Source organism: Delphinus delphis, chromosome 5 (assembly GCF_949987515.2).
Source record: "Delphinus delphis chromosome 5, mDelDel1.2, whole genome shotgun sequence".
Taxonomy (NCBI): domain Eukaryota; kingdom Metazoa; phylum Chordata; class Mammalia; order Artiodactyla; family Delphinidae; genus Delphinus; species Delphinus delphis.
This window is the reverse complement of record NC_082687.1, coordinates 136,570,879-136,580,879: the sequence shown is the minus strand read 5'-3', so window position 1 is coordinate 136,580,879 and position 10,001 is coordinate 136,570,879. Positions and strand designations below refer to the sequence as shown.

General features: G+C 64.8%; 1 protein-coding gene across 1 annotated transcript; it reads left to right on the top strand.

Moving 5' to 3' along the window:
- Positions 1 to 3,013: 3,013 nt before the first annotated feature.
- On the top strand, positions 3,014 to 5,014 carry ADRA2C (adrenoceptor alpha 2C). The gene has a single exon (XM_060011886.1). The coding sequence runs from the start codon at positions 3,102 to 3,104 to the stop codon at positions 4,482 to 4,484; it is 1,383 nt and encodes a 460-aa protein (XP_059867869.1). The 5' UTR covers positions 3,014 to 3,101; the 3' UTR covers positions 4,485 to 5,014.
- The last annotated feature ends 4,987 nt before the right edge of the window (positions 5,015 to 10,001 follow it).

Genomic DNA, 10,001 nt, shown 5'->3' with positions numbered 1-10,001 from the left:
TGTTCCAGGGCAGTTGGGAGCAGTTTGTCAAGCCTAACCTCCAGCGTCGGGGTAAGAGGCCTCTCCGGCTCCTCTGTGAACAGCTTGGTCCCTGGGGCCTCTGGCGCACGCGAGCAGGCCTGCATGTAGTGCTTCCCTGAAGGCCAGGCAAGGGCTCTCTACCCAAGGACTCCTCAGGGGCCCAGCCCTCTGCCGCCCCTCAGCTCCGGGCCCTGGACCCACAGGAGAGGTGCTTCTTTCTGCTTCCTCCTGGGCAGGCGTCCCCAGGGGCCTGGGTCACTTGGCTGGCCAGGCACTCCAAATGTCCCCGGCCCGGCCTGGCCAGAGAGTCACTGCCTGGGCAGTGGGAGGTCCTGTCTGCTTTGGGCCCCCTGGAGCTCTGGGTCCTTTTCCTTCAGACCCCTCAGGCTAGACTGGCCTGGCTCGTGAGCTTGTGAGGCATCAGGACCCTTGAATGCATCCCCCAAAGTGCTTTTCGCAAGTTAAGAACCCCCCAAGGTCAGGAGGAGGCCCACATGGCTGTCCAGCTGCTGGGAGAAGGACAGATCTCTCCAAAACCTACATCTGACCACGGCCACGTCCCTTGTTTGGACATGCCCACCAGGACAAAGCCCGCCCCCACCCCAGGGAGCACAACCAACAGGCCTCTCACTTCCTAATAACTCCTCTCACTCTCCAAACACAGCCCAGAGGCCACCTCCTCCAGGAAGCCTTCCTTGATAACCCCGCTCTCAAGCTGGAAGAGGAGCCCCAGGGCATTGATGGCATTGATCTCAGTGTGTGGCACCATCCACCCCAGACGGTGAGCACTCAAGGCAGAAGGCCTGATACGGGCAGGGCCGGTGCGTGCCAACCTTGGAGGATCAGGTGTGTAGGGGCCTTCCCTGCAAAATACACCCCTGAGTACCCTGACTGGTGGCACCTTTTACGCCTCCAGGACCAGAGGACCTTTCATAAGTATGGTGCCTCTACCTTTCCTGGGTTACACGCGGTCGTGGCTTCGCTCCCAAAATGGCATAACTGCCAAGGACTGGCCCTTGTTGGGCAGGGCTGCCATCTGGAGTCTTTGATTTCCAACCTGGTCCTGGCCTGCTCCTTGGTATAACGTTGTTAACAAGGATGTCAGAGCTCTACGTGGGCCTCTCTGCTAGGAGAGCGCGCTCTCCTGGTAAGGCCTCCGAGCCCTCCCAGAGCTCAGAGAAGAGAGAAGCGGCCCCCAAGCCACGCACGTTTCTAGGCATCACTGGGGGCGTGTGGCTCCAATCCCTCCCTGAGTCACCCTCTTAGTACCCAGAGGCATCCCACAACCACAGCTCCCCCCCCGCTCCCCGCCACCTGAGGATGCAGGGAGAGCTGAGGGCCAGCCTGGGTGTGGTTCTGCTTTGCTGGGAGGAAAGGTCCTCCGGCTGGTCTTAGTGAGAAATGCCAGGCCTGGGAACTCCAACCTCCTCTCCAGGGTCTGTCTCCCACAGACCTCAGGGTGTCTGGAGGAGGGGACCAGCACCTGACACGGCTGGGAGCAACAGTGCACGTCTGAGGAACGAATGCACTGGGACGTGGGACAGGGGTAAGCGGGGGTTTCCCCAATACCTTGCCCCTAAGCAGGAATGAGGCTCCCACGCCAAACCGCCCCTCATCCGGCAATTCAGTTTGGGGCGTTTGTCAGAGGCGGTGATGCTGAACGTCCCCCAGCCTTTAAAAGCAGGGCCACAGGGCATAAGAATTGAACTTCAATAATCGTCAACATGGGTGCAGAGCCTGGGAGCCTGCCCAGGGCTTCCACAGGCACTGCCATCATGATTCACGCTCCAGCAGCGCTTGGAACTGAGGCCGGGGGTGGGGTGGTGGTTCTGCACCGGAGCATCCACCAGAGATGGGAGCTGGAGCCGGACCCGCCCTCGGCAGCTCCGCTGCGCACCCAAGCAGCGACGCGTTCTCCGCCAGGCTGCGAGTGGCTGGCTCTCCAATCAAGCCGCGGACCCCGAGCCGCCCGTCCGGCACGCGAGTGTGCGCTCCCGCGTGTTCGTGTGTCCGGGGGAGGTGAGGAGGCTCGCGTCTTAGAAAGAGCAGGCTTCTGGAACTCACCGCCCAGGCCAGCTGGCACTCGGTCCAGTCCCACAGGCTGCGGACGGCCCTGGAGGGGGCGCCCTCGTCGAGCGCGCGCGCCCCACGCCACCGCCCCGGGCTCCTCCCCGGCGCCGCGCGGGCAGGTTCGCCGAGGCGGCCGCGGGCTCCGGCTCCCGGGCCCGCTCCCCACGGGCCGGCGGCGCTGGCCTGCCCGCCAGGCCGCCCCCGCCCGTCCGCGCCCCGCCCCGCTGCGCAACTCTACCCAAGTTGGAAGCCGATCCCGAACGGCGACACTCGCGCCAAGCGCGCGGCGGCGGCGGCGGCGCAGCTCCGGCGAGCCCAGGCAGGCGAGGCGGCGCCAGCACGGCCGAGCGCGGACCGCGGGGGGCGCCCGCGCCGGGAGCAGCGGGAGGAGGAGCCGGAGGAGGACGCACGGCGGCGCCGGCGCCCTGCCCGGGAAAGTAAAGTTGGAGCCGGAGGCGGCGCGCGGGCGCGGGGGCCCCAAGGAGCGGCGGCCTGCGCCCCGGCGCGCCGAGCCCTAGCCGGCCGGATGGGAGGCGGAGCGCCCGCGCCGCCGCTGCCGCTGTCCGCAGCCTGCGCCCCGGCCGCGCGCTGGGGCCGCCGGGCAGCCCGGGCACGCCCGCTCGGGCGCCGAGTCGCCGTGGGCTCGCGGCCGGGGCGCTCCCCGTGAGCGGGGCCAAGGGCGGGGCCGCGCGAGTACCCCGGGACCTGTCCCCTCCCCCCCCCCCGCCGCCGCCGCCGCCGCCGCCGCCGCGTCGCCGCTCTCTCCGGGCGCCTCCTGCTCTGCACTTACGCGTGCGGCAGCGGCGGGGAGCCCGGCAGCCACGCTCTCGGGCGCGCCGCTCGCCCGCTGAGCCGCCACGGCCGAGGGCCGGCAGCGGGGTGCCGCGGTCCCCGGCGGGCGCGCCCGAGGAGCAGGCGGCGATGCGGGCGCCGACCCGGGCTGGGGGGCGCCCGAGCTGCCGCGGCTGCGCCCCGGCTCCAGGCGGGACCGCGTAGCTTGCGGGAGGACCATGGCGTCCCCGGCGCTGGCGGCGGCGCTGGCGGCGGCGGCGGCGGCGGGCCCCAACGTGAGCGGCGCCGGCGAGGGGGGCAGCGGCGGGGCCGCCAACGCCTCGGGGGCTGCCTGGGGGCCGCCCCCGGGCCAGTACTCGGCGGGCGCCGTGGCGGGGCTAGCGGCCGTGGTGGGCTTCCTCATCGTCTTCACTGTGGTGGGCAACGTGCTGGTGGTGATCGCTGTGCTGACCAGCCGCGCGCTGCGTGCGCCGCAGAACCTCTTCCTGGTGTCACTGGCCTCGGCCGACATCCTGGTGGCCACGCTGGTCATGCCCTTCTCGCTGGCCAACGAGCTCATGGCCTACTGGTACTTCGGGCAGGTGTGGTGCGGCGTGTATCTGGCGCTCGACGTGCTCTTCTGCACCTCGTCCATTGTGCACCTGTGCGCCATCAGCCTGGACCGCTACTGGTCCGTGACGCAGGCTGTCGAGTACAACCTGAAGCGCACGCCGCGCCGCGTCAAGGCCACCATCGTGGCCGTGTGGCTCATCTCGGCCATCATCTCCTTCCCGCCGCTTGTCTCACTCTACCGCCAGCCCGACGGCGCCGCCTACCCGCAGTGTGGCCTCAATGACGAGACCTGGTACATCTTGTCCTCCTGCATCGGGTCCTTCTTCGCGCCCTGCCTCATCATGGGCCTGGTCTACGCGCGCATCTACCGGGTGGCCAAGCTGCGCACGCGCACGCTTAGCGAGAAGCGCGAGCCCGCGGGCCCCGACGGCGCGTCCCCGACCACGGAGAACGGGCTTGGCGCGGGCGAGAACGGGCACTGCGCGACCCCGCGCCGCCCGCGCGCCGATGTGAAGCCGGAGGACATCAGCGTGGCGGCCGAGAGGAGGCGGCGCCGAGGCGCGCTGCGGCGGGGCAGGCGGCGGCGCGCGAGCGGCGAGGGGGCCGCGGACGGCGAGGGGTCGGGGCCAGGGACGGGGACGGCCGAGCCGGGCGCGATGGCCGCCGCGAGGTCCCCGGTCCCCAGCTGGCGCCTGTCGCGCGCCAGCTCGCGTTCCGTCGAGTTCTTCCTGTCGCGCCGGCGCCGGGCGCGCAGCAGCGTGTGCCGCCGCAAGGTGGCCCAGGCGCGCGAGAAGCGCTTCACCTTCGTGCTGGCGGTGGTCATGGGCGTGTTTGTGCTCTGCTGGTTCCCCTTCTTCTTCAGCTACAGCCTGTACGGCATCTGCCGCGAGGCCTGCCGGGTGCCCGGCCCGCTCTTCAAGTTCTTCTTCTGGATCGGCTACTGCAACAGCTCGCTCAACCCGGTCATCTACACCGTTTTCAATCAGGACTTCCGGCGCTCTTTCAAGCACATCCTCTTCCGACGGAGGAGAAAGGGCTTCAGGCAGTGATCCGCTCACTCTACCCGGCTCAGAGACCCTGGACAGCTCCCAGCGGAGGGGGCGGGCAGGCGTGGCCTCCCAGGAGAAAGTGGGAGCAACTTTCCCGGGGACCCAGGGATGGATAGGCCTTCAGGGCGCAGGGGAGGGTGCTGCACGGCCGGAGGGAGGGCTGAGAGACTGCAGGGCCCCCGGGGAGGGGGAAGGAGAGAGGGGAGACCCCTCTGCCTTCCTGTCTCAGCAAGGGGCTGCTTCTGGGGCTGCAGGCCCGGGTCCAACTCTGGGGGCCGTGCCAAGGTGTGTCTGTGAGGTAGCACACGCATCCTCCCAAGTTGGTGAAGAAGGAGCCTGCCCTGCCCCCACCACAGGCCACCACCCCATCCCCCTTTGAGCAAGGGCTGACTTCCCAAGACCTCGTGGGGTGGTTTTTCTGGGGGAGGAAGGAGGGCACCGACCATCTTTGGTTACGAAAGTATTTAAATGTTTGCCAACAATGACTGACAGCGAAAACAACCAAACTCTTTTCTAAATAAACCTTTGTAATCTAAGTGGTGGGTGCAATAGTCAGTCCTTCAGACCCTCACCCTGCCCGACCTCCCACCAAAGGTGGCAGGAGGGCGCTCCAGGTCGCCAGATTCCATCCTCCCCTTTTGCACGAGAAGGAGGGGGTCTTTGCTTAAGGGGGACTGTTTCGCAGACTTACAAAATATATGCTCAGAATTCTTGTGCTGTAACCGGCTGAGACACCAAGGAAATCAAAGGGCTCTGAATTAACTCCAAATGTAGATGCTGGAGGGCTGTCCTCCCTTCATAACCCTCCCCCTGCCCAGATCTGAGTCTAGGCTTCCCCCAGTGCAGCCCAGCCTGGCCCCCTTGCTCAGCCCTCACCACCCCCAGGGAGTCCGCGCTCACCCCGCACTAAGGCTTGAGGAGAGAAGGAGGGAGAGTCAGGTATCAGAGAGGGTCCCTTCCTGGCTCTTCCAGCCCTCATCACAGAGCCCAGAAGCTCCTGGGATAGCTGGGGGGAGGGGTAGGAACAGGACCCCTGAGACACACACACACATACACAGGCTTAGTGGGCTGGAGGGGCCCAGGCCAGGGATCCCTGCTGTGACCGTCCAACCCTCCTGTCCCTCTCTGTGCCCGTCTTGGCCTTCCTGTATGTAACCCCTGCCTGCCAGCCCAGCTCTCTCCTGGATCACCACCCACCTGTCTTTGGCCTGGGGTGGCCATGGGTCTCTCTCTCGAGGAGAAGTCGGCCCTGGGTCCTGCATTTCAAGGCCCCGTGCCCTGAATCAGCAGGCCCCTCTCCTGGTCTGACTTCTCAGGGCTGTCCCTTGGAGAAGTCCTCCCCTGCAGCTGCCTGGCCTTCTCACCCCAAGTTATGGGTCCTCAGGACACCCCAACTGGGAAGAGCTCTCCCAGACTCAAGCAATGGTGGGGAAAGCAGTGGAGGAAACAGCCAGCCAGGGCCGATGGGAACATCCCTGACCTCCCACCAATGGGCAGGGGCCTGGACACGGTGTCCGGGTCGTAGGCCCGGCTCTGTTGCAGGATTACTGAGCTAGCTCAGATAAACCCCTGCCCTCTCTGGGCCTCAGCACCCTTCCGGTGAAGTGGGGCAGGGGCTGAAACCTCAGGCCCTGCCTGGCCTGTAGTCTGTGGTCCAACTGGCCAGCTGAATGGGGGGGAGCAAAGAGGGGGAACTTCCCTTCAGCGAGAGCCTGGCTAACACTGGTATTGCCTCCCTGGTGCAATGGGGTAATGCCATACCCTCCCCCCGGCTCTTGGGGGGATGAACCCCGGGACTCCAGCAGGATCACGTAGCCTGGAACACGGCCCACGGAAGAATGTCAGCAAACCACCTTTCCCTTTCCTAATCCCGAGAATTGCACCTTCCAGGGCTGTGGCTGGGACTGCAGACGCCCGGTGCGTAATACCCCATTCAGCCAACAGATATTCACCACTTCATCGTAATTGCCGCCTGGAGAGACTCTCTTTTCAGCTGGACAAACAGAGACAGAACCTGGCTTCTCACCCCGCCTGCCGCAGGGTAACGGGCCAGTCGCCTTGCTCTGAGTCTCTGGCTCCATCGAGGAAGCAGGAGCGCTGACACCCCCGGGGGTGCCCATGGGCGCTGACTGCTCCCAGCGCGGTCCGGGAGCCGTCGTGCAGGGGGACTTCTCTGGGGTACAGGGGAGGGACCTCTGCCCATCCTCGTCCAGCGGGTCCGTCCACCGCGCACCATCACCCGCGCAGTGCTCTCCTCTCTCAGGCGCGTCTTCGTGTCTACGCCACGGTGCTATCACTGTCAACCCCCGTCTGTGGCTGAGGAAACGGAGGCCCAGAGCTGACCACCTGGGCCAGGACCCACAGGCTTGGAGGGGCAGAGCCAGCCACGAGCCCAGAAACGCCCAGGTCAGGAGAGCTGTGCCCCGAGCACCCCGGCTCCAGTCCTATGCGCACCGGCGATCTCTGGACCTCGCTGATGGAGAAACGTTGTACACAGCCGCCTTCCTGCCTCAGGCTTCCCCTCGGCTCTCTCAGGAGATGTCCAGCAAAATAAAAAAACACCCACGACGAGATTAAGGAGGGCAGGGCCCCAAGCAGGGGATCAGCGCTGCCCCCGGCTGGCCGGAGCCCACCGCTGATGTGGTTTCCACAGACGTGTGTAGATACACATTCTTATAAATTAATTCCTGTAGTTTTTACATTCAGTTGCTGAGTTTGTAGAAAAGGGGGGAAAGAATAATCCAAGTATTCTGTTACAGCTCGGTATGGGATTCAGAAAAAGAAAAAAAAGAAAGACACTGGGAGCAGGCACTTTAGAAGAGCAGCTCCAGTCTTTGAATCCTACCCCCGGCTCTGGGGGTGGGGGCTGAGGGATGGGAGAAAACTCGTTGCCGAAGCACTTGCTGGCGAGGAAGCGGCCCTTCCCGGCTGTGCTGGCAGCGGCTATATTTTTATATCGCATCCGTTGGCAGGGCGCAGATATTCCAGCGCGGCCTCGGATCAAAACACTCGGCGCCTGCAGGCCCATCTTGAGTCTGGCTGGGCAGCTGCGGTGCGTTGCTGAGCCGGACCCCGGCCCCCAGTCCCCTGCAGCCCCCCGCAGCCCTCGCCACGCAAGGGGGAGGCGGAAGGCATCCCGGCTGAAGATGCCCTGCACCCTGCCAGGCTAGGAGGGTACGCGTTCTGCGTTAGTAGAAGCCCAGCTCGTTGGAGCTGGGGAGTAGAGGAGAATGGCGAGACCCTCACCGGGGACCCCGAGTCCCTGCTCTGGGTCTGCCATGAGCACGGCCGGGGGACCTCAGCATGCGCCCCGCCCCGCATGCCAAACAGAAGGTCAGCCTCCCATTTGACCAGCTGGACTGTTGAGATCATCAAATGCGGCTGGGTTGGGGGTGAGGGTGAGGGGTTTGGATGGTAGAAGCATCCAGTTTGCCTGAGAGGGACCCGGCAGGCACCCTAGGTCTGCCCCCTGCGTGACCCCCACCCCATCTCCCGCCACCTGTAAACAGGGTGTACATCCTCTCCTGGCTGGGCGGAGGCGCGCACGGGAGAGGGTCCGGGACCTCCAGGCGGGGCACAGTGCCTCTGAAACCTGCCCGGGGAGCAGAGTCGACTGCCAAGCGCGAGCCAGAGGAAAGCCCTGGGGACCAAATGCACTTCTTCCTGCCAGAAGGATTTATGGCTGCTCCCAGTAAAAGCCTCGGGCACAATGGGGTCCTTATGTCAAGATAAGGGATTGCCATGTAGGGTGGAGAGGGAGAAAGCCCCGTTTAAGGGCATCTGCTCTCCTGGCTGAGCACAAAATGTGCCCTGAGCTGCCTGGCGGTGACAGAGAGGAAGGAAACAGGATGTACACCTGCTGTCTGCTGCCAGGTTGATAGGAGAAGCGGGGACCAGTGGGCCGGCCTCCGGAAGACCACCTGTAAGACTGACTGTGCCGGATGCTATCCTGCAGGCCGCTGTGCTTGGGGGTGTGTGCCTGTAAGGGTGGGGACTTTGGGGACCACGCAGAACCCTAGGGGGGCAGTCACACCATCGTCCCTGTTGGGGTGGGGGAATGGCCAGTTCCCAGCCCCCTGGATCCAGCCTCCATTACCAGATGCACCAGACAAGGCCACTTCCTATTCATCCCACCAACCCCCAGCCTGCGCCTCCCTGGGCCGGGCCCTGGCCCAGAGCTGCGAGGGCTGAGGGGGAAGGGCCTGTCTGGGGTCCGGGACTGTGGCCTTCTCACCCCAGGGGCAGAGTGAGCCTTCGGGGCCGCAAAGCCGACCTGGTACCCGTCAAGCCCACGCTCTACCGGCTTTCAGGCTGGCGCTCACCCGTCCCGGCCCCCGCTTTGTTTATTCTCTGCTTCTGCCAGGAGTGCCTTTCCCATCTTTTCCCGAGCTCCTCTCATAGGCTCTGCGAGACTCAGAGCGGGCTTCATCCCCAGGAAACCTTTGGGAGCTTCCTCCAACCCCCCACCCTCCCCAGCCGCAGGTCCTCAAGCCTGGCGGGGCACGGCCCCTCCCCTTAGCGCAGGGAGCCCAGCATGGGTTGGGGGTGGGATGGGGGCAGAGAGACTCTGAACGCAGGGACAGTGTGTCATTCTGGCCAGGGGAACGGCCAAGCAGGCCTCCCTCGGGGATGCAGGGCTATCCTTCCTCTCCCACGACGAAACCCCCAAGGATCATCCCTGGACACCAAACCGGAGAGCCGCCCAGGGCATGTCCACCCAGCCAGGACACTGCCTCGCAGGCCGTGCAGGGGGCGCTGAAGTGGACATCCTACGTCCGCTCTCAGGCTGCCAAACCCGAGAGCCGCCCAGGGCACGTCCACCACGCCAGGACACTGTCTCGCAGGCCGTGCAGGGGGCGCTGAAGTGGACACCCTACGTCCGCTCTCAGGCCGTTGGGGAGAAATTTCGAGGAGCAAAGGCAGGAGAACTGGCGACAGCTCGGGCCTCGGCTCACGGCCCGGCTGCCGCAGCCGTCTGTTCAAATATTGGTGGGCGGGTTTTTCCCCCCATTCAATTAGCTTTTAACTGACTGTGCAGCAGCTCTGAAAACAGAAGAATCTTCATGCGGCCTTTGGGGGTGGGACTGGGCTCCTCGGAGAGCTCTGGGTAGAAGTTACCCCACGGGTGTTCCGGTTCAGTAGCCCCCTCCCCATTTTACAGAGGGGCCCAGAGAGGGGAGTCGTTACAGAGAATGGCTGTGAGCCTGGCAGCCGGTTTGCTACGTGCCTTCTGCTTGCCAACTGTGGCCGGGGCGCTGAGTGTTTGCTTCTCAGGATTCTGCCAGGTGGGCGTGGATGGTCCCGTTTTACAGACAAGAAAACTGAGCTCCGGAGAGGGTATGCCGTGATGAGACGCTGCCTCGAAGCCAGACGCTGGGCTGTTCGCGTTACTCCCCCCACCTTGTTGAAGCCCCCGCAAGCCCTCCAAGTAGATGTTAATTAGCCTCATTTCACAGAAGAGAAAACCAAGTCTTGGGCGTTCTGTGCACAGAATCGGCCTTTGAGTTATTTTTCCAT

What these genes read in the sequence shown, in the direction of transcription:
- ADRA2C (XM_060011886.1), top strand. Translation starts at nt 3,102, where the DNA reads ATGGCGTCCCCGGCGCTGGCGGCGGCGCTGGCGGCGGCGGCGGCGGCG.